The following is a 22,629-nucleotide window of genomic DNA, read 5'->3' on the forward strand; positions in this document are numbered from 1 at the left end:
TTTAAAAAAATGCATCAACCCTCTTTATCCCATTTTATCCTGCATCCTGCCCCCCCCCCATTTTTCTGTGATAGAACTTTCGGGTGGTCAGTCAGATATGATGGGAGTTGGAGTCTGGAGGGCCACGAAGGAACATAGACCAAATCACACCTTTGTCCACCTAGCTCAGTATTGCACACACTGGCTGGCAGCTCTCTTCAGACAGGGGACATCCCCAGCCCTATGTAGAGATGCCGCGGGGTTGCGGTTGAACCCAAGACATTCTGCATGCAAAGCAGATGCTCTCCCCACGGAGTTACAGCCCTGTACCCCACACGTTTCCCCATCCCTGCCCTACTCCACGTTTCACACCTGGCCGTGTAACACTTACCCCACCAGCTTCCCCGCCTGAGGTCCAAACCTGGAAACGAGGTTCAGAGGAGCCTCAACAAGAGAACAGCCTCGCCTTCCTGCCCCGGTGATGCTCAGGCTCTGGCCAAGTTGGATCGCTTTTCACCCGGAGAGGAGCAGCCGAAGGGAAAGTCGGCGGCATACCAGAGAGGCTGATCTCCTGAAGAATCAGTCGCGCAGGAGAAGGCGCGGGCTTCGTGGACCTGAAGGGGGTGTGAGCTGCAGCTCTGGCGCTCGCAGGCAGACAGGCAGGCAGGCAGCCGTTGCTCCTCGCCGAGGAAAAGTCCCTGGCAGGGGCGGCAGGGGCGGCAGGAGCGGGCGGACGTCTCTCTCGCACTGCTGACCGGAGATTCAAGCGCCTCTTATGTACGCTTCCCAGCCCACCGGCTCTCTCGATCCAGTCCCGGCAACCAAGCCTGCAGCCTGCCTCTCCGACCCGCCCAGCTTTACGCAGGGGCAGCGCGGAGGACCCTTCTGGGGTGGGGCGTGCAGTGGTAGTTTTTCCTAGTGGTGAGAGACGCAGCGCTAGGAAGGGACATTCCCCTTCCCTTCCTCGCTTTATTTTATTTAACCGGTCGGCTTTTATCTGCTTTTAAAGTCTCTTTTTATCGTTATTTTTAATGAATATTTTATCCTGTTATGTAAGCAACTTAGAGCTAGTTGTTGACTAAGCGTAATACAGTTGATTGTTTTTTTTAAAATAATAATAATAATAATAATAATAATAATAATAATAATAATAATAATAATAATAATAATAATTCATTCATTCAACGATTTCTCAAAGAAATTCTCCAAGCGGTGTTGTGCAAGTCTGGTTTTACGCAAAGCAGTACGAAAATATACAAACCAACTAGAAGCAGATAGAATCACTGAAAACAGTTATAAAATCAGTAAAACTTTAAAGCAAAGTATACCTAAAATATGCAGCTGAGTGGGTTTGTTGAAACAGAAAAGTTTTCAGCAGGCCGCTAAAACAGTATGGTGGGGAGTTCCAGACTTGCTAAATAAATACTCATTCTTTTATATGAACATTTCCTCTCACTTGCACCTCTGTTGGGGATCTAAGCATGGCATAAGCACCACACTAAAATAAATAGCAGCTTTAAAAAAACAACAAATAAACACAAGGTTCTAGTCCCTGTGACTGCAAACAGAGGGAGTCCTCTTTGAATTTCAAAAGCAAGCACGAATAAAGGCTGAATCAAATCTATAGGCAGCCAGGGTGGTGTCTAATAAATATAAATAAATATTGCTGGACTTTCACAGTTCCAGTCATTTCTGACTATTGAGCATGCTGGCTAGGGCATGATAGGAATGCAGCAGCATCTGGAAGGCCACAGATTATCTTCTTCTCGTTGGAGTGTTGGGTTTAAACCTTGGAGATCCCAGTGCACACCCCTGCATAGCCAGAAAACTTTCTTGGTGAACTCAGAACAAAACCTTTGACAGACTGTTGTATAGTGTTGGAATGGGAGCAGGGAGTCCTGAGTTCAAATCTCCACGTAGCCATGAAGCTCACCAGTCAATCTTGGGCAAGTCACCCCTTCAACCCAACGTACCTCACAATATTGTTGTGAGAAGAGGGCATGGAGGGTATGCTAAAAATGCTTTCAAGTACTAAAGATCCCCAGTGGTCCCATGGAGAGATTGGGGTTGTTGTTTTTAGTACCCTGTCCCTACTAAGGACATTTAGTTTGGAAGATCAATAAATGATTATTCACTTAACAGCAGCTTTCCTTCTGTCATGGAAGAAGTCAGGCCCACCAAAATCAGAAATCTGATGGATAAAAATTGGGGGCATTGTCTAGATGATAAAATTAACAAATATAATTCTGGTTTGGGAAGGTGGGCAAAGGGATAACAAAATATTATTTAAATATCCACCTGGAATAAATGAACACACAGTGCAGTAAATCCTTATGTGGTCTTGAGGGAGGGAGAGAAAACGGAAAAAAAATTAATGTGGGAATAACAGCTTAACAACTGATTTGGTGACTTTAATAATTATCTGCTAAAGGAAAGAAATGAAATGTTAAAAAATGCTTATGTGTTTGCATCTATTATGATGCTCATTGAACTCAGTGGAGGTTGGTCCATGAGGTTAAATGGGCAGAATCCAACCAGGCTCAGTGAACTCCTGCCTGTTACCTGCCTGCCATCTTACATACAATGACTCTGGAGGGTGGGTCTGCCTACAGGTGTACTTAGGGGTTGGTGAAATCAGCCCCCTCCAGGGTTGCAGGCCTTTGAGGGGTGGGTATATGACATATATGTGTTTGTTGAAATGCCCCTGCTGTTGTGGCAAGATCAAACACAGGAGAATCCTCTTACCAAGGCACAAAGGCATGTGATTTTTTTCACTCTTCCTCCTCACTTTGCCCACAATCCAGACACTTAGAATACTTGGGTCATGTAAAATGCAACCACATCTAATGTGGCTATTTGGTTTTTTGTGGGTGGGGGGGGCAGGGATGCTGATACAGCTTCTTGACAAGGGTGCAAGGAACCTTAGGTAAGCCTCTGGTTCTGCTCGCCATTGGCTCTGGTTCAGCCTCATGTTGGTCTCCCTGCCTTTCCACTCCACCAGCCACCTCTGATTGGAGATGATTTTGTACAACACTCTACATGATAATTATAAATATGCATGCTTTAAAAAAGTGTGTGTGTCGGGGAGGAAAAACTGGAGGCTCTGGCAGCACATTCATCCCTGGGGAAGGGGTCTCTGCTGAAGCAAAGCCTGACCTGAAGCCTCAGTGAAGTCTTTCAGCTGTGGTTTCCTCTTCCCACCCCCAAGAAGGATCCACATGGAGATGCGTTGCCAAAGATCAAGGCCGAATCTGCCTCCAAAGACATGGGATGCAGCATCTCATCCTGCTCAAGCAGGAGCCAGCAGGGCAAGGATGCGCTAGCCAGCTGCACCCTCAATAAAGCCAGAGAGATATGCCACCAAACTGTGGCATCCCTCCACAGGTTTCTCTTGGCAGCACTCAGTGCCGAACCAGATGGCAAGTTGCCATTGGCACATGCAAGAGACTGGGCTGTGGTTGCGCCAAGAAAAAAAAAATTAGCCACAGTGGTTGGGCACAGTGCCAACTGTGACCTCAGGATGCTGGCAAGAAAAGAGATGGGAATTAAGTCAGGCTGCCACTGTCTGTGGCTGGCTGAGATGGAAAGGTGGTCGCGAGGAGGAAGGCTTAGCTGGAGCCACAAACCCACCTGAACTCAGCCTACTTTAAAAAATAGAAATCTAAGCTTCTGATAGCTGAGACACGCCTTTCTGAATTGAAATATGGAGCACATTTCATCCCACATCTGAAAAGGGTTCCTTTGGAGGCATATGAAGCCAAATATAAAACATGAGCCACCCACAAAGAAGTCCAGCTTTTGTGTTTCTGCATGAGTCTCTGTTCTGGCCCTCATTGGAAGGAGGCCAACCTGGAGCAGAGATTCACCCAGGGGAGCAATGAGAGCTGAGATGAAACATCTCCCAAAATAACTTGAGAAATTCCTTTTTTGGAATCCCTCTAAACTGTAGGTGGAATGGGAATTTTCCTGCCTGTGAATAGGGTGGAAACCTCTAAGGACCATTGTGGATCCAACCCATGGTATTGTTATGAGTTTTGGGTGCCAGGATGTGTGGGTGTCAGGCACCCATAATTTCTAGGTTTAGTAAGTGTTAGAATACAATCAATGCTTGGCAAGTTAAACTGGAAGACAGACTCTTAATAGCTGGACTGAGTTTCCCTCTGATCATGGCTGAGTTGTTAAGCAAGCAAAGACAAGATCACCCATCAAGAAAGCCACCAAGAAGGCTAAGACACCTTGCCACATGCAGAGGGGTGGGGGTCCCACTCTGATCTCTGAATTAGCTGGAAGAACAAAGGCAAGTAGCAGAGTTTGAGGTTAGCAGTTTTTGCCGGAGGAAAATCAGATCAGTCTGTAAGCAATGGAGAAGCAACACAGGCAATTACCTAGTGAAGGGTTAGGAGTGATGCAACGTAGATGTAAAGGAGCAAGTTGGAGAGAGGGTCAGAGCAAGACAGTTGATTTCTATTTTAATCGAAGGCTGTGGCTGCGGGAGAAACATGCTGTGAGCCCCTCCATTGTAGGCTCATGTTATATATATGTGCAAATAAACCATATATCCCAAAGACACCACCATCTCCACTGTGCCTCATTTCCAAACACAACCCCTGGCTAAGTGCCTGAACCCCTATAATCTCACACTGCTGTGGAGATTGGGGGTGGCATGTTAACATTGTGAAAGGGAGCATTAATGAGTTGGGCCCCTCTTCCTTCTAGCCCTTCTCTCATAGCCTATTGATTCCTGCCTCCATCTCCATGAACTAACAATACAGTATATTTCGGGTGAGAAGTTGGACTGAAATTTCGCCAAGGAGAATTTTCTGAAATTTTATTTTCTGATTCCAGCCCCGCACTAAATAAAACACACAGCAACAACAACCTGTTCTAAAATTATACTTCTCTGGAGAATATTTGGAGAATTTCCCCCACAGTTTTGCCACCCATGGATACAGTGGGGTCATTTTACTTAGAACTGGATGCAATGGGCAGTTTCTTATGTGTGTGTGGAGGGAGAGGTCAGTTCACACACAATTGAAGTATTTGAAGATTTATGGAGCTATACAAACTAGCTCTGAAACATGCATGAAGTCCCTTCATATGGTGCCTGAACATGCAAATGATGTGTGGCTGTTGCATGGTGTGCCATGGTAGGAGTGCCTAACCCACCTCATGAATTCTTTCAATGCTTTGGGGGATTGTCTGAACCCTCTTTGGTCACCCCTCTCTGCCTCAGGAGTGAGCACCTTACCCAATCTCACCTACTGAAAGCTGCAGCAGAATGATTTCTGAGTTAATTCAGGGTGAGCTTTGAAATAATAACACCATCATCAACAACAATTTATTTATATGCCACCCATCTGAGTGGGTTACCTCAGCCACTCTGGGAAGCTTCCAACAAATGAAAAAGCTCATTCATCTCTCATTGTTGCCATTAGCCAGTAGCCACCAACCCATTTCAGCAAGTATCTTCTAACCATCAGTTCCCAGTGTAAGTCTGTTTCTTGGGTATTAGCAATACGTACATGTCAGGGAACTGACATCGGAGCCAGAAGTGGAGGCAGGGCTCCCAAGTGATGCCGGAGAAGGGCCAAGCAGGGAGAGAGGTAACTCATCAGCTGGGGAAGGAAATCAGCGTAACACCAGGGATAAAGGGGGGCGGATGGGGGAATCGGAGAGGGGTCTCCAGGACTTTTCGCTGGAGACCAGCGGGGAGAGCACAGGTCCTCCTCTGCCCACACCCACCCTGCGCAGAAGACTTCCGCGCAGGGAAAGTAGGCGTAGACTTGGCGTCAAAGAACTTCTGTGCTGGAAGAAGTTTAAGAAACGCCCACTGACAGATTCTGCTAGCAACTGAACAGCCACGAAGTGAAGGGCTGTCCAGCCAGGAAAGGTTTAACCAGGCTACCTAGCCAGGAGTGGCGGCAACTTACGCACGAGCAACCCCCATACAACCATTACAGTACACCTGGAAAGGGAGTGTTCTCTTCACAAGAGGACATTATCAGTAAGAAGCTAGAGAGGCCTGGAAGGAGGTGAGCGTTGGAGCCTGTTTGCTGCTGATTTTGAACAAACCACTTGCTCAAAAAGGTCCTACTCAGAGTAGACCCAGTGAAATTAGTGGACATGACTAACTTAGGTCCATTCATTTCAGTGGGTCTACTTTGAGAAGGACTAGTATTGGCTATAACCCAGCAAGCTGCCTTTTACAAAGTTTTCTCTCATCTCCCCCTGTCCTCTTTGGCAGTTGGGCGCCTCTGCCTTTGCTCTGGGATTGACCTGCCAGAGTCCCATTACACAACCCCAAGTGGCAGGACTCTGCACAACGGGGTTCCTGTTGCACAACCATGTGTCATGATCCCTTGCACAAGTGGGGTGGGGGCAGAATAAGAGGAACTGAAAGCATCTTGGAAAGGCAAGGGGGATAGCATTGGACCCTCTTCCAAGAGAAGGGCAGAGGAAGTGAAAATCTGGGTCTGAATCACTTTAGCACCAACGTCCCTCAAGCAAAGTGCTGAAGGGTTAGGAAATGTGGAGGGAACATCACTGAGTCACCCCAGGGCTGTGACCTTGAAGTCAGGTGGGGGCAAATATGCTGAAGCAAACCCCATCCATCCACACAGTGTGCGTCACTTCATTTCTGCAGAAAAAAATGCCAGCAGTCATCCCCACAACAGGCAGGACCACTTCCCCTCAAATATTGCATCTATAATTAAAATAGAAATGCATTCATCTCAGCATGGTGGGGGAGGCAGTGACCAGGTGAGCTGTGTGCCTTCCTCAGCCGGCTGCCTCTCAGGTGCTGCTCACTGTCAAGGGGCAAAATCAAGGGCTGCCTAGTTTCCTAGTCTCCTGCCAACCTAGCAGTTTGAAAGCACATCAAAGTGCAAGTAGATAAATAGGTACCACTCCAGCGGGAAGGTAAACGGCGTTTTCGTGCGCTGCTCTGGTTCACCAGAAGTGGCTTAGTCATGCTGGCCACATGACCCGGAAGCTGTACTCCGGCTCCCTCGGCCAAGAAAGCGAGATGAGCGCCTCAACCCCGGAGTCAGCCACGAATGGACCTAATGGTCAGGGGTCCCTTTACCTTTACCTAGTTTCCTAAGCACCAGGCTGGTCTTTGAGATCAAGTGTTGCAGAGGCAGATTTAGAGAAGTGCAATAGGAGATGTAGTCCAAAAACATCTGGAGGGCACCAGGTTGATGAAGGCTGTTCTACACAGACCTTCTGATTAACATATGGTGGTCAGAGTGGTCGGTGGTTGGCGGATAAGAAAGCAACCCCCATCCCACCCCCCACTGATGAGTCATTGTTGTTCCCCACTGTCCATATAAGACCAACATTTTCTGTAGGTCCAAGGAAAGGTTGTGCAGAGCCCCAGTGAGATATTTTGCTAGTTCACGGAAACTCTTTTTTGCTTTCCTCCAAATTCCTCAGAAATCCCCACCCCCAACAGGAACCTCCAGAATTCATTCCAAAACACTGAAACCCAGTACTGCCTTGCACAACAACCACCCCCTGGCCCAAGAGGCACGGTTTATAGAGGTACAAGTACAAAGCATGGGTGTCATTAGGCATGTCCAGGCCAGCCTCTTAAGAGCCAGAGGCCCACTGCTGCTCTTCAAGCGACAGACCTTTGACTCTTCAAAGGTCTTTGCCAAACAATATGCAATTATCTTCCAAACCCATTCCACATGCCCTAGAAGAGGCTACTGTAATTTAGCAAAATCAACGCTGACTCCATCAAAGAGGAAGTTGCCCAATCCTGAAGAAGCTTTGGGGCACCAGTGGGTCAGGAGGAAGTTTCCAACTCCTGGCATGCCATTGCTCAACTGGAGCTCCCAACTTATTCTGAAACAGCATTCAGTGCTCGCTTCTTCTCCATAGAAATATAGGAAGATCCCAGCGGATTGGGCCTATGGCCCATCTAGTCCAGCATCTTATTCTCAGAGTAGCCAATCAGATCCCTCTTCTGGAAAATCAACAAGTTAGGCCTGAGTGCAACAGCTGCTCCACCCCTGCAGGGCTTCCAGAGCCTGGTATTCAAAAGCATTGCTGCCTCTGACCATGGAACCAGTGCATAGCCATTGTGGCTAGTAGCCATTGATAGCCTTGTCCTCAACGAGTTTGTCCAATCTTCTTTTAAAGTCATCTGTTGGTGTCGCTGTCGCTGTCGCTGTCTCCCGTGCAAGCAAATTCCATAGTTCCACTATGTGCTGCATGAAGAAGTACGTCCTTTCGTCTGTTCTGAGTCTTCCAACATTCAGTTTCATTGGATGACCCCAAGTTCTGGTGTAATGAGAGAAGGATAAAAACTCCTCTGTCCACTTTCTCCATGCTGTTGCTGGTGTTTGCACATTCAGAGGCCAGAGAGAGAGAGCCCAACAGAATGCAAATGGGATAGAAGCAGACATAAGGAAGGTTGGAGATACAGTGGTACCTCGGGTTACAGACGCTTCAGGTTACAGATGCCACGAACCCAGAAATAGTACCTCGGGTTAAGAACTTTGCTTCAGGATGAGAACAGAAATCATGCTGCGGCAGCAGGAGGCCCCATTAGTTAAAGTGGTACCCCAGGTTAAGAACAGTTTTGGGTTAAGAACGGACCTCCAGAACGAATTAAGTTCTTAACCCGAGGTACCACTGTATTTGCTTGCCAGAGTGGAAAAACAACAACCACAGTGGAACTTGAACAAGACATTCCTCCTACTTGTGATGGGTTAAAACAATTGTATAAATTCTTCTATCAGGGCCCTATTTTAAGAAAGAAGTGTCACCTTTAAGATAAGTTTATACAACTTTGATAGATTTTTCTAATCCGCCAAAGCTCCTTTTCCTGTGTTGGTGACTGTAAGTCTCACTTCCTGGCGGTAGCAGCAACCCCACCTTCTGCTGAAGGGGCCGGGTGTTGGACAGGGTGTCAGGAAGGCCCAGCAGGACACTCAGAGACCCAGCGTCTCCTCCGCGCATATTTTAGCAGTGACTGAGTGGATGGGAATGTGCCATGCGTCATGTGCTTTCCCATGAGCCCCTGGGGAAAAGCAGCAGAGATCCCCCTCCACTTGACATGAGTCTTTAGCCATTGTAATGCAAGCAGGGAATGGCTCTTCCCGGAGCCTTTCTTTTCTCCCCTCAGCCTGGCACTTGGATGACTTTTAGTACGCAAGAATGTTTATTTCCAAAACTCCCCCTCTTCATTTCCCAAAATAAAGATGCTCTTTCTCACATTGCTCTTGTTTTTCAGCCAGTGGTCCACATGGAGTACACAGGGGTATCCCATTGCACTTTGCCAGAGAGAACATCCCTAGCGATTACTGGAAAAGGGAGGCAAAAGTAAGAAAGTTGGGTTTGGGGCAGCAGGTGGGGTGCTTAGAGGAAGAGAGGAGGAGGAGGCAAAGAGGATAATAATAATAATATTTTTTATTTATACCCCGCCCTCCCCAGCCAAGGCCGGGCTCAGAGCGGCTTACAAGCAATAATAAAAACAAGATGAATGATTACAACTGAAAAACAAAAATAAAACACAACATTAAAATAATGGAACATTAAAATATTAAAATGTAGCCTCATCGCAGGAGAAGGAAAAGAAAGAAAGAGGAGAAAAAAGAGAGAGAGAGAGAGAGAGAGAGAGAGAGGGGGGGGGAGGGAGGGAATCAAATTGGCTCCAAGCCAAAGGCCAGGCGGAACAACTCTGTCTTACAGGCCCTGCGGAAAGAAATCAGATCCTGATGCATTAGGACTTCTAAAAGTACAGCCAGGGCCGGCCCACTCAGGAGGCACACTGAGGCAGCTGCCTTGGGCAGTGGAAACCCACCAGGGCAGCTCCCAGTGGGAGCCCCACTTGCCACAACCACCACTACTGGAGAAGTGAGGAGAAGCAGCAGCAGGGAGTTCTGGCAAGCTCTCATAAGATCTTGCAGTGCTCTCACAAGACCTTGCAGAGCTCTGCATGAGATCTTGCTGCTGCTACCACTTCTGTGCCCTTCCTGCCTCCCATGCTCCATTCCAGCCTGGATCTGGATGGATTTTGCAGTTCAGTCTTCAGTCTACAACTGACTCCACCTTGGGACTGATGCTCTTCTGGATCTCCCCTAAGGTTCCATTCTGTGTGAAGCCCTCATCACACTAGGTCTTGCATGCCAGCTGTCCCCCTGCCATATTTCAAAAAGTAAAAAACCAGGACACCCCGGAAGTTGTTGAGCCAAATAAACACAATTTTCTGATTGACTTGCCTATGATCCAGGACAAAGCACCAGCTTTGCCAACCTGACATGCTCTCCAGAAGTACTGGAGCTAGCACAGTCCCTGCATTGCATGGTCAGGCTGATGGTCCTTCAAAGGATTTAGAGCATGGGTAGGCAAACTAAGGCCTGGAGGCCGGATCCGGCCCAATCGCCTTCTAAATCCAGCCAGCAGACAGTCTGGGAATTAGCATGCTTTTACATGAATAGAACGTGCCCTTTTATTTAAAATTCATCTCTGGGTTATTTGTGGGGCATAGGAATTAGTTCATTTTTTCCCTCAAAATATAGTCTGGCCCCCCACAAGGTCTGGGGGGTAGTGGACTGTCCCCCTGCTGAAAAACTTTGCTGACCCCTGATTTAGAAGGCTTGAGACTGGGGAAGGCTATCCCAAATGCTGTGCTGCCTAATGGACCATGGATCTACCAGACCGCCCTGTGCCACAAGAAAAGCACAGCTTCAATGCAACCACAGACAAGCAAGAAAGGCAAGAGAAGGGTGGCCTCATCCCCTCCCTATCCCTTAAGAGGCAGAGTCCCTCTCCATTCTGATCTAGGAGGGAGGGATTCCATCCTGCCCCCCAAATATGCTGATCAGTCAGATCAGGAGTATGAATGAGACCCAGCCACTCAATCACCCCAAGGGTGTTTTCACTGGGCGAAAGTTATAGGCAAGAAAGTTATTGGCAAACTGTTTTCAGATATGGAGAAAAATTAAAGGGGCAAAACAGGACCTGATGAAGCTCTGTTTGCCCTGCAGAGTATTGTGGGGGCAGCAGATGCTGTTATGCTGCCCCTTCAACATCCACCCTGCAGTTGTCCATAACCCAGATGCCTAGAACAATATAGGAAAAAGAAATCTACAATCCTATGTAAAGAGAGAAGGGTGAGCCTGAAACTTCCTGATCCAAGAAGCCAGAACTGAGCCAGCAGAAATCAAGTCTCATAAATTAATTAGTTTACCCAAGGCATGTCAAAAACATCACAATGAGAAACCAACCATTGCAACCTTTCAACATCTGGTAAATTTTCTAAATTTGACATGAAAATTCAGATTTCAAATTTCAGAGATGAATGGGTGGATGGATGATGTCACTATAAATTTACTCAATTTTATTACAGTACACTTTTCAGAAAGCATCAAATGCTAACTGCTGTTGTATGTCACTTGTCAAATGTATTCCCAAATGCCAGCAACTATATGTCAGCTCTTAGTATCTTCTGATGACAAGTGCTGAATATTAAATATTTACCCAATATTCACACCCCCAGAGTGTGTTTGGAGAATCTCTCACTCAAAACCTCAGACAACAAATTGAGAAAAAACTATTACTCAAGTGTGGTATAAAAATGAATATAAGCACCTTAAGATATGGGCAAATTAAAATGTTATGTCCATGTAGACACATAATGAACAGACCTGTGTGGCAAACAATGTTCTGTACGTACTTAGTGACACGATTGTCTTTACCCAAATTCTCATCTGAGTTTTGTTTTGGAGTCTGGGGTCCACAATCTTTTTCTGGGTTGTGATTGTTTGCAGAATACAGTGGAACCTTGGTTCTTGAACTTAATCTGTTCCGGAAGTCTGTTCAACTCCCCAAACCATTTGAAAACCAAGGCATGGCTTCTGATTGGCTGCAGGAGCTTCCTGCCCTCAAGTGGAAGCTGCATCGGACATTCAGCTTCTGAAAAACATTCAAAAAGTGGAACACTTACTTCCAGGTTTTCAGTGTTCAGGAGCCGATTTGTTCGTCAACTAAGCCATTTGAGAACCAAGGTACCACTGTATCTGCCATAAGAAATTTAAATAGCAAACTTGGAAATTTAGCAAGCAATTTGTTTCAGCCCTTAAGTTCTCTGAGCTGCCAAGGAAACTCCTTTAGAAGACTTTTCCACCACTAAGAGGTGCTGCGTTGTGAAGGTTAATTATTCACATAAAGAAGCCTGGACACTGAGATCATGGCAGGCGGAAGTCATGGCCTCCCTGATTCATTTCCCCCTTTCTGCCTGCTCTGAGCAGCCCTGCCTTTAGAGATAAGAGCACGTAAGTCCTCCTCAGCACAGGGACTTCAGTGACTCACATTTCCTTCCCTGGCATTCCAAGGTACCTTTTTCATTCCAGCTAACTGTCAACCTGGTGAATATTTTACTCCCCAGAACCCTCTGCTGGTAGTCACAGGTTTTCTGCATTTCACCCTTGTGATGTTGTACCATATCACCAAATGTGTCACACACACAAACAACACACAAACAACACAGCTACAGGAGCTGTAGATCTCAAGAAGGATCATTAATGCACATGTGGTGAGCTTGCCAACTTAGGCAGCAATGTTGTGCAAAGGTGGTTTTCTTGGGGGGGGAGGGAATCTCAGCGTTTATGTAACAGATTGTACCACCCAGCCTGGCATGGGCATTTCTATTGATGGCGCTGGCTCAAAGTTGTGCAGAAGGGGTTAGTCAGCTTCCTCAGGGGGTGGAAGTCACAAGGCATTGGAAATGAAAATTGGCTGCTTGGTAGAGCAAAAAGAATTGGGCAAATTGCATTGCTAGAAAAATCCACACACCACAATAGGTGGATAAGAGACATGGTCAAGCAGGACAATCTTTTGGACACTGGTTTCCATTTTTGTCATATGTTACGGGGGGGGGGGGGTTTCACTTAAAACTCATTTTGGAGAAATGCTTTTTCTTGAAGAGTGTATCTGCTGGGTGAAAAAGAGACATCAGAACTGTCCCTTATGGAAGTAACTTGTTTTCTGTGTTTAAGTCTCTTGGTGTATTTAGTTGCTGGTGTGCTTTCTCTTTATAATCCCCACCCTCTACCCCACAGATTTTGTCTGAGTCCAGTGCTAGGTGAAATAAAGGGATTTGGGAGCCCAATTCTCCCCAACGACACACCTGAGCATGTCACAGATTAAAACAGGGATACTTTCAAAGCATCTCTATTTCTCGATCACTTGCTTCAGTTCCCCATCATTTCAACCACTGATGCATAGCTGAAAGCTCTTTCCTCTTGCCATATGACATTTTCATCTATCCTGCAATAACCTGTCCTAAAAGCAAAAAGGAGTATTTTTGTTTGTTTTTTAAAGTATGGAATATAATATTATGGTACCCTCTTCCCACAAAAAATAAAATAAAATATATATAATGTAAAAGAAAGATAGCCAGTGGCCAGGAATGGTGAGAGCTGGAATCTAGCAACATCAAGAGGACCAAACATTCCTCACACTTGATTTTAATATTTAAAAGGTATTTTGTTTTGTGCTTCTGTGCATTATAACTGGATTGCAGAATCCGTGCAAGTGCATAATCTGCCTAGGAGTTGCATTTTGATCCACGAGCAAATTTGGGAGCCCCAGATTGAGTTGGTCTGCCATGAAGTAGACTGGACAATTTTCTCCATCCCTCACACATGGCACTAAACATCTGGTTTTATGCTGATTTCTACAACTCAGTTATACACTAAAAGCTCGGGAGCAGGCCAGGCTGGATTTTTTTACTGGTTAGTTAGCAGCCCCACAACTCCAGCACAGAAATTATATTTCCTTGGAACATAAGAGGGTGCTTCTATTTTTAGGTGGGATTCAATCGCATCCTGGCAAATTCAGGTTGTGCAATTATAATTGATGGGGGTGGGTTTGTACAACACACTTCTCCCCAAAATCAGCCTTTTGGCGATTAGGAAAGTGATGGGGGAAATGCACTGCAGAGTGCAAGAGAACCTTTGCTTCTATGCATAGCTGCCAACGTTTCCCTTTTTTAAAGGGAAATTCCCTTATTCCGAATAGGATTCCTTGCAAAAAAGGGAAAAGTTGACAGCTATGCTTCTATGCAACATCATTTAACCTTCCCACTAGCAAAGCAGAGTGAATGCTCAATAAATAGCCGACATTGTCAAATCTCCCTGAAAACAAAACAGGGTGAATGCTTAATAAACAGTTTGCCTGGAAGCACCAAAAGACCCAGTCCACAAGTGATTCCTCTTATCATGAGGAATTCAGCACCATTTGTAGGAGGCTTTGTGTGCTTAGCATGCCTGCAGATAGACAGAATGGAAAGACGTCCTTCATGGCACGTTTCTGTCTACTGCTACTGTGGCACAGCTCATAGTGACCCCCTGAGGCACATTCATGTTCCCAGAGGCATCATGAAATGGGGGAGGGGGTCTGTGCCTACATGGGCAGATGTTCTGAGCCTTGACAGACAACAGCTCTGTTCTCTTCCTGGAAAGTTCAAGTTCCCATAGTATAACCGGACAAAACCCACCATTGTCCTTGAGTAATGCACATTTATTTGGGATAGTTCTGAGAGCAGATTGTGAGAGGGTGAGTGGGCAAGGGGGCTGAATGTCACAGCAAGTGAAGGGAGGAACAGACCTGAAGGAACTTTGGCACAGCCCAGAGGCATTGTGGGTAATCTATTACCTGCCTGCCATTTTGGTTTCCATTTCAGTATGATTCTAGTTAAAGGAAAATGGGAAAGGGTAAAAAATGTGGCTATAGGCCACAGGAAGTGGTAGGCTTGTAACACAATCATCTGTGTCCTTGTTATGCTCACGATGGATTATTATCATGCACCCTGCATAGGGCTATTTTCAAAAAGGGCTTTTGGAAGTTTCATTTGGTTCGCAACACAGCCACCAGACTGTTCTTTGGTGTGGAGTTCACTCCACTGCTCTTTCAAGTGCACCAGCTACTAGTTTGCTTCAGAGCTCGATTTAAAGTGCTGCACTTCTAAGACCAGTTCAGAGGCCTCATTCAGCTCCCAAAGCACATATTCCTCCACCCAGATTCCACTGGAGCTGAACTGGGGGGAGACCAGCATTTGGATAGGTATGCCATTCTCAGGCATCAGATTGGTCATTTGAGGAGCAGAAGGGCACAATAGTCTCCCTCACTAGTTGATCTGCAAGAGAGGAAGGGAAGCACGCTACATGCTGATGTCTGATTGTGTGACAGAGTGTGTGGAATGGTCCCATTCACTTTGGCCATACCCACATGGCCCCAGGAGGTAGACCAAGGTTTCCAGAATAGGTTAGTCACTTCTGCTTCATGGCTTTAAACCAGGGATGGGCAACCTGCAGCCTTGCTCTAACTTTATGCATTCCTCAGCCTTATTTCAAAAGCCCTTTGCAAACGATCAGTTGAAACAACTGGCAAAGGTTTTCCTGGCCCTCAAAGGAGGAAGAACTTGGAGTAGCGTTTTTGCCAAAATCTTTCATGCTCAAATCACTGTGTTACATAGGCAAAACATAGGGCGCAAACACTCAACAAGTGTTATGCATGGCAAATGAGCAAACAAACAGGAACTCCTTCTGGAGGGCCGGACATGTTATGAAGACAAATACAAAGAATTAATTCAGATTATGTGCAATTTCCTTATCCTTCTTTAGTATGCCTTCGACTCTCTTGTCATCCAAGTGTCCAGCAGTCTACCTAGGTGGTCTCCTGCCACTGATGTATTTAAAGGACATCTTGATGGTGGTCTTAATGTTTTTAGGAATGCACACTTCTAATTCTTTTCAAGCATCCCTTACAGTATGATTACACCGGGGGGGGGGGGGAGGTGTCAGAGGCTGAACAGAGGTAACAGGGTTTAGTGAGCAAGAAGAAGCTGTGGCAGAGAGCAGCCAAGAATCAGAGGCAGAAGCAAAGGCTGGAGAGGAGGGGCCTAGAGGCAGAGGGGGGGTAGGTTGCTGAAGAAGCCAGGGAGTCTCCCCCTCGCACTGTGACCTGCTTTCTCCCCCTGCCCCCTCCACATCTCCCAGTACATAAAGAGGAATGAAGAGGGCAGAGCAGAGAGAGACAAGATGAAGGAGCTTCAGGTTGCTGAAGAAGGTGCCGGTGCAGAAAGAGACTTAGTGAGCAGTGGAAGGTGAGGACCTTCAGTTCTCGCAACTGCCTCATTGGGACAAGACCTACGGGGAAGAGTTGCTGTGATCACTAGGCTTGAGCTGTGTTGTTTCTTTGAATAAAGAGTGAACTTCACTGATACCTTGTGAGTTATTGCTGACTTGCTCCTAGCTCCCGCCTTGACATGGGGGGTAACCAGTGCTGCATGCCATATTCCTCAAAACAGAGATGGGGAATGTGTGCCCCCACTTGATATATTTGACCACCCATCAGCCTGCATCACCAATGGTCAGGGGTGATGGGAGCTGGAGTCCAGCAACTTCTGAAGGGTCCCCAGGTCTCCCCCTGCTGCTTTAAGGAAAGGGATGGAAAAAAACAGCTATAGCACAAATGAATCCTCAGTCATACATTCTGCTAAAATTCACTGCGTAATTGTAACAGCTGATGATGTTATGGGGACTGGTAGACTGCCTGCAGGTATAGAAAAAATTAACAGGGTGCTCCTAGCAGCTGTGAAGGAATGCAGACCCTGGGGACGGGATAAGTGGTCACTTCCAAACACTCAAAAGGCAGAATGGATGGTGATGGCAGGAATCTGAGTGACTCCAGATCTTGGACCATGTCGCAACCTCCCAACATTCCTTCCATACTACCTTCTCTGGCACCAGGCCAGAAGGCCACCCCTTCCTCAGAGTCTTCTTACGTCCTTGGGTTGGAACGAAATCAGGCAGGTAAGCAGCATACCTTTGTCCCGGCCTTGTCCTGCCCAAACCAGACAGAGGCGGCTCTTTGAGATGGGAATGTTAAGGGCTCTGCAATTTGCTGGGAGCCAAATTGCTAGGAACCACAGGAAGGGAGGGTGATCTTGCACTCAGGCCCCAAGCAGGGTGGGTTACAATTAAAAAACAAGGTCAGGTGGTCCGTGGCACGTCTGCATGAAATATCCATAGTGATTTCTAATTGTATTTTTATTGATTCGTCTGTTTCTCCTGTTCACATTCTGAATTGTGTGGATTTCAAATGGTAATAAGTGAAATAAAAGAAGTAATAAAAATACAATTAAGGACCTACAGCATCTAAGACGGTACATCATGATTACTAGTATAGGCTGAACTGTGATTAAGTGGTCCACCAAGACCTTCAGCAATATGCAAGTGGTCTGAGAAAGAGTTTGGGAACCACCAACCACAATCACATTGCCTCCCAAGGGAAAAGGCACAGGGACCCCCATATCTTTTCACCCATGGGTGGGTGTCTGGGGGAAGATAGTCTTAATCAGAAAAATGCCCCCTGGGAAAAAGAGTTCAGCATTCCCACCCTACTGCCACTGCTCCAATCCAAATTTGCTTCTTCCGCCCCATGTTTGTGTTCAACTTAATTGTTTAAATTTCAGTTTAACAACCCCACACATAAACCATCAAGAGACTGTTCATTTCTGCATCTAGATGAGCCTAACACAGGACTTTGGCTTCATATCTGGGGGGGGGGGGGGGAGAGAGAGAGAGAGAGAGAGAGAGAGAGAGAGAGAGAGAAGCCAAAATATGCTTAGCTCATTTATGGCAGTGGCAAATTGTGAGCTGCTCTTATGGCCATTGGGATGCTGCCAGGGGTCATGTTTTAGCAACCATATAAATTATGGCCCAGGGCTGAACAGCTTGACATGGCAAGCAGCCTTCCCCCTCTCAGTCAGTGGTTCCCAACCTGTGGGTCCCCATCATCCCTGAGCTCTGGCCTTGCTAGCTAGGCGTGATGGGAGTTGTAGTTCAACAATCTGGGGACCCACAAGTTGAGAAAGGCTGCTCTAGGTCAAGGCGGGGTCCAAGTCTCTTCCAGTTCTTGTGCTTCTTCCTAGCCCATGGGGCAGGGGAAGAACCTCTGGCTCAGGGACCAAATCTCTCCCCTGGTGCTTTGCACCCTGAATGTTTTACCTGGCTGGAATGTATCCTTGAATGCTTGATAATGCCTGTTCCTTGCCTAGGTGGAGGCTAAGAGGACTGTGTGTGCATAACAACAATAAAATTGACATTTGTTGCTTCATCCACTTTTACTTGGGATCCTGCCCACCACTGGAATGTGGCCCTGGGAAACCTGCCTTGGAAGGGAATGCGGCCCTTAAGCTGAGGATTCCCCACCCCTGTTGTAGCCCAAGGCATCTCCTGTCCCTTTTATAGCTTCTTCCCAACTTCTTGGAAGAACAGAAACAGCAGGAAACAGCCAGTAACTACCGTCTCCCCCTGCTGGACCAGACTCCTCCTCCAATACGCTGTCAGTACAACTGTGCCCCCATCCCCAATATGCTATTGCCTGCTTTTAAACTGTGAGTAGCTCATCTCTAGCCATGTTGGTCATTTACAAGAACCATGTAACAGAAAGAATTGGGTGTCTCAAGTTTACCGGCATTCATCTTCCCTCCCCCTCCCTGTTTCCTTTGTGTCATCTGTTTTTAGATGGTAAGCCCAAAGGCAGGCACTGTGTTATTCTTACTGATTTGTAGGCCATGCTGGGAACTAAACATCAGGGTGTAAATGCTTTGAATGAATTAATGTACAACTTTCCCTCAACAGTAGGCCTCAATAACCTTGAAAGGCAAGGGGGGGGGGTCCTAGTGATTGCCATATCTCACTCCATCTTTCACCCTGCCCCATGCAGATTGACGGACAGTCATTCCCAAGTTAACTCTGGCCCCCATCCACACAGCCCGCAGGTTTCTCCCACAAACAGATAATTAACGAGACACATAGGCAACCGTCTACTGAAAACTTTAATGAAACAAATAAGTTAATAAGTTAATAAAGTGAGGTAACTATTCATTGTCTCAGAAACAAGGTTTATTTGGAAATCCATTGGAGGGTCCACCTCATTTACCTTGGTTGGTCAAAGCCATGCCCCTCCTCTCTTCCTCCCCCAACCGCACAAGCCCCTTCTCCCTCCCACTTTTGGAGACGTCCGTCTTGGATGGAAGACTTGGGGTGTGTTCTCCAAAGACGCCGTGTTCAGTGCATTGAGAGGTGGGCTTCGGTGGGCTGAGAAGTCAGGAAGAGCTCTAGCCATTTCTTCAAGACACATGCATGAGCATGCAAAGGAGAAAGGTGCACGGGAGGCCAGAGGGGCTTTTGTGGCATGCACCCTAAGGAGGCGTGAAATGGAAGCAGGGCCCTCCCCCTAATCTGATACCTCCTGGGGCAACTGGATCACCCTGGTGATGTTGCCTGTGAGGTGAAAAAAAAGGGATAACCTTCCAGTTTTAAACCCTCCTCCAACTTCATGTATGGCAATGGTGGTGGTGGCGCTAAGAAAGAGAAGACAAAATCAGTGGGGAAGGGAAGACAAAAACCATGAAGAAGAGGAAGACAGAAACAATGAGGAAGAGGAAGAGAGACAAAGAGGAAGACAGAAACAATGAGGAAGAGGAAGGACTTTGATCTGATCTCCTGCTTAAAAATAATTAATTATCCAATCAGGGTGGGAGTACACTGTGAAATCCAGGTGGCCAGGTAGAGGCCAGAAAAAGGGGAGGAAAGGCAGAAAGGAACAAGACATTCAAGCTTGTAAATTATCGTGGGATGGCTCTGTACCAACAAGAAATGTGCAATGGAAATGGAGAGCGAGGAAGTATATGGTCGCCTCAAACTACTAGATCTAAGGGCCACTGTTTAAACAGCAGCAAGCTCAGGTTTGCGGCAGAGTGTCAACTCGGCAGAGCTGCAGTCAATTGTGGACCGCTGACATGCATGCTGGTATGATGCATGTGCTTTTAGACACATCTGGTTTGTACATTATTTTTGCAGATGAATTTCTAAAGCAGAGTTGGGAAATCTCAGGCCCATTGACCTCTCTCTCTCTCTGGCTCTTGGGGCTTTTCACAGGCCACGATTCTTCCTAGTCCATGCCCCTTTCCCCCAGGCCATTCCTTTCCCAAGTGTTTTGCCTGTGTCCTTGGAACACAGGACACAAGTTTGCCTAGATGGAGAGGGGTGTGCTGCGTGTGGCTGTAGGTAGAAACCCCTGGCTCTTGCTTAGTTGGAATGTTGCCTACTAGACAAAAGTCACCCCTGTTGCTCCACCCACTTTAGCCTCTGGACCCGCCCACCAGGACATGCGGCCCCTGGAAGCTTGCCCATCAGGAAATGCGGCCCTCAAGCTAAAGAAAGATTATCCACCCCTACCTAAGTGTTGTTGTCACTGTTGTTTTTTGTAATAGCACACACCTGGAATGGTAATGTGTTGAGAAGGCCTTAGCCACTGATCTTCCCCAAGAAGCACACTCAAGACTGAAGTCTACAGTGATGCTTATTGCAATTAAGATTAAGAAAACAGCAAAACAAACTAATTGGGAAAGGTTATTAGGAAGGCGAGTTAGAGTTCTGGACCTCGGGGACCAAGATTCAAAGCCCTAGTCAGCCATGAAGCCCACTGGGTGACTTTGGGCCAGTCGTAGCCTCTCAGTCTGACCTACCTCACAGGGTTGTTGTGAGGGTAAAACAGGGATGGGGAGAGCTATGTGCACCACCCTTGAGCTTCTTGGAGGAGAAAGTGGGATAGAAATATAGTAATAACATAAAAAATAAATTAGAATACCGTATCATATCTAGAGGCACAGCCTCATAATGGGAACAGCTCCCAAAGATGCAGAGGTTGGGGCTTGGAAACAAGCTTTTGATGAGGATCAAAGGAAGGCAGTTTAGTGGGCTGCCTGCAGGAGACTGAGGGGTGGAAATTGGGGGTCAACCAGGGTCTGTCCACTAGCAAAGGGGCTGGATTCGTTAGGTGGTCTGAGGGGAGGGAGGATCTAAAGCTATGCCAGAGAGCCCTCCGTCAAGGTAACCACCACAAAACCAGAGCCTCTAATCATGAAAGACTAATGCTATTGGATGCAAGGGAGGCACAATCCCTTGGGACAGGCTGGCTGCTGCCCTAAATACAGGAATCAGATGCAACACACCCTGCAGGTCACCAGGAACTTCTCTGCTGCTGGCCAGCTGGATTTGGCCTTCTTAGGTGAGCATATAAAGGCATCAGGATTGCCTCCGTGTCCTAGTCAGGGGAGGCTCAAAGTCCACTAATCGACTGTAAAGATTGATTTCAGGTTGCATATTTAAGATTGTTGCATATCGTGTTTGCTCTGCACCTGGGAAGCCCTTCCCCTGCGAGGAAGGTCCCGCTGTGCTTATGATATCGGGGCCACAGAGCAACGTCCACTACCTGGTGGGGGTGAGTGGGGGAAGAGCCAAGGTGCTTAAACGCTGCCAAGAGCAGGAATAGACATTGCCAATTATTCTCTTCTAGATGCAAAGGTAAGAAACCACATTCACTTGAGTCGCAATGCCCCTTGCTTTTGACCGGGGAAGAAAGGGTTACCTAGCATTTGCATAGCTGTTAGTAAGCATCTCCAACCTGGTAGAAGTCTGGAGCCAGAGGCGGTCAGATACAAGCCGATAAAGTAAAGTGTCTGGAACCACTGGTGTTATTTGCTGGGCTGGGGGAAGGGGCTGTTGGTGGCTCTTCAGCCCTGGTACCTCTGTGACAAAGGAGGGTCCAGCCCCTATGAAGTTGGATGCACCTGGAGATGCTTTCGATAGCAGAGAACCTTAAAAGATGCTCATCAAAGGCTGAAGGGCAAAGGATGGAGCCCCCTGCGTCATGTTTCAGGCTAGCGTGGCTTCCTCTCCATGGAGAAGACCACCTGCCCCATGCAGTTCAGACTGCCAGGCGCTGCTATTCTTGGAACACCCAGTAATAGCGGCTTTGTTCTGCAGCTGGAAGACTTCAAGTAAAGTTGAGGTGCATGGAGAGGAGTCAGTTGGCGCCCCCCCCCCCCCAGGATGGCGAGGGTGATGAAGGGCTCTCGCTCTTGGAGCGTTGTCTGTCAGAGCAGCCGGCAACGTTTGTCTATCCCTCCTTCTGCCATGGAAGCGGAGAGATGCCGCCCTCCCTAATATGGCTGGTGTGTAACGACCACATGGCTAGGCTGGACGCCATCTTAGTCCATGTTGGTGCTAGCCGACCGGGAGATGTTCAAGGTCTGAGCGGAGACAGAGATGTCCTCGTGGTCCACGGGGCTGTGGTAGTCAGAGGTGATGTCAGGCTCCCCGGTGGGGATTGGCATTGCCGTCAGGCTGATGGAGTTCACGGACCCTTTCCGCAAGCATTGAGAATAGACACCCAACAGCAAATCCAACTTGTGCTCAATGGACTGCACCTGCACAAAGCAAGAGAGGTCTGTCAAAAGCCAGGAGTTGGGTTGCTTTCCATCAGGTGATGGAGGCGAGGACTCTGAACCTGAAGGGGAAGGCACTGCTCCCGAAGGAGTCAAGCCAAGAATGTGGCATTGTCTTCCTCTCACAACTCCACTGTAAAAAGACCCAGGGAGACCTGAACCTCCCCTGTTCCATTGCTGGAGGAGATTATTAGAGAAGGCCGAGCCCTTTAAGCAGAGGAATTTTCAACAATTAGGCTGCATTTGTAAAAGGATGCAGCCTAATTGTTGAAAATTCCTCTGCTTAAAGAAATTATGAAATTATGTTAAGATACATGTTTTATTGTTTCTTTTTTGTC

At 47.1% G+C, this 22,629-nt stretch overlaps 2 protein-coding genes across 5 annotated transcripts in view; both read right to left on the reverse strand.

Moving 5' to 3' along the window:
• Positions 1-802, reverse strand: part of TINAGL1 (tubulointerstitial nephritis antigen like 1) — a 29,526-nt gene extending 28,724 nt beyond the window's left edge. Inside the window, exon 1 of the mRNA XM_083751799.1 lies at positions 371-802. The gene's annotated coding sequence lies outside the window, so the exon portion shown is untranslated. The remainder of the gene's footprint in view (positions 1-370) is intronic.
• An 18,015-nt stretch (positions 803-18,817) lies between these two features.
• The window catches only part of KCNQ4 (potassium voltage-gated channel subfamily Q member 4), a 95,904-nt gene continuing 92,092 nt past the window's right edge, over positions 18,818-22,629 (reverse strand). For all 4 annotated transcript variants that reach the window (XM_083751716.1, XM_083751718.1, XM_083751717.1 and 1 more), the window contains one exon: positions 18,818-22,273. In XM_083751716.1, coding sequence (XP_083607842.1) covers positions 22,055-22,273 — 219 coding nt within the window. In that variant the 3' untranslated portion in view covers positions 18,818-22,054. The remainder of the gene's footprint in view (positions 22,274-22,629) is intronic.

Source organism: Podarcis gaigeae (assembly GCF_964106915.1).
Source record: "Podarcis gaigeae genome assembly, chromosome: 8".
NCBI classification, from domain to species: Eukaryota; Metazoa; Chordata; class Lepidosauria; order Squamata; family Lacertidae; genus Podarcis; species Podarcis gaigeae.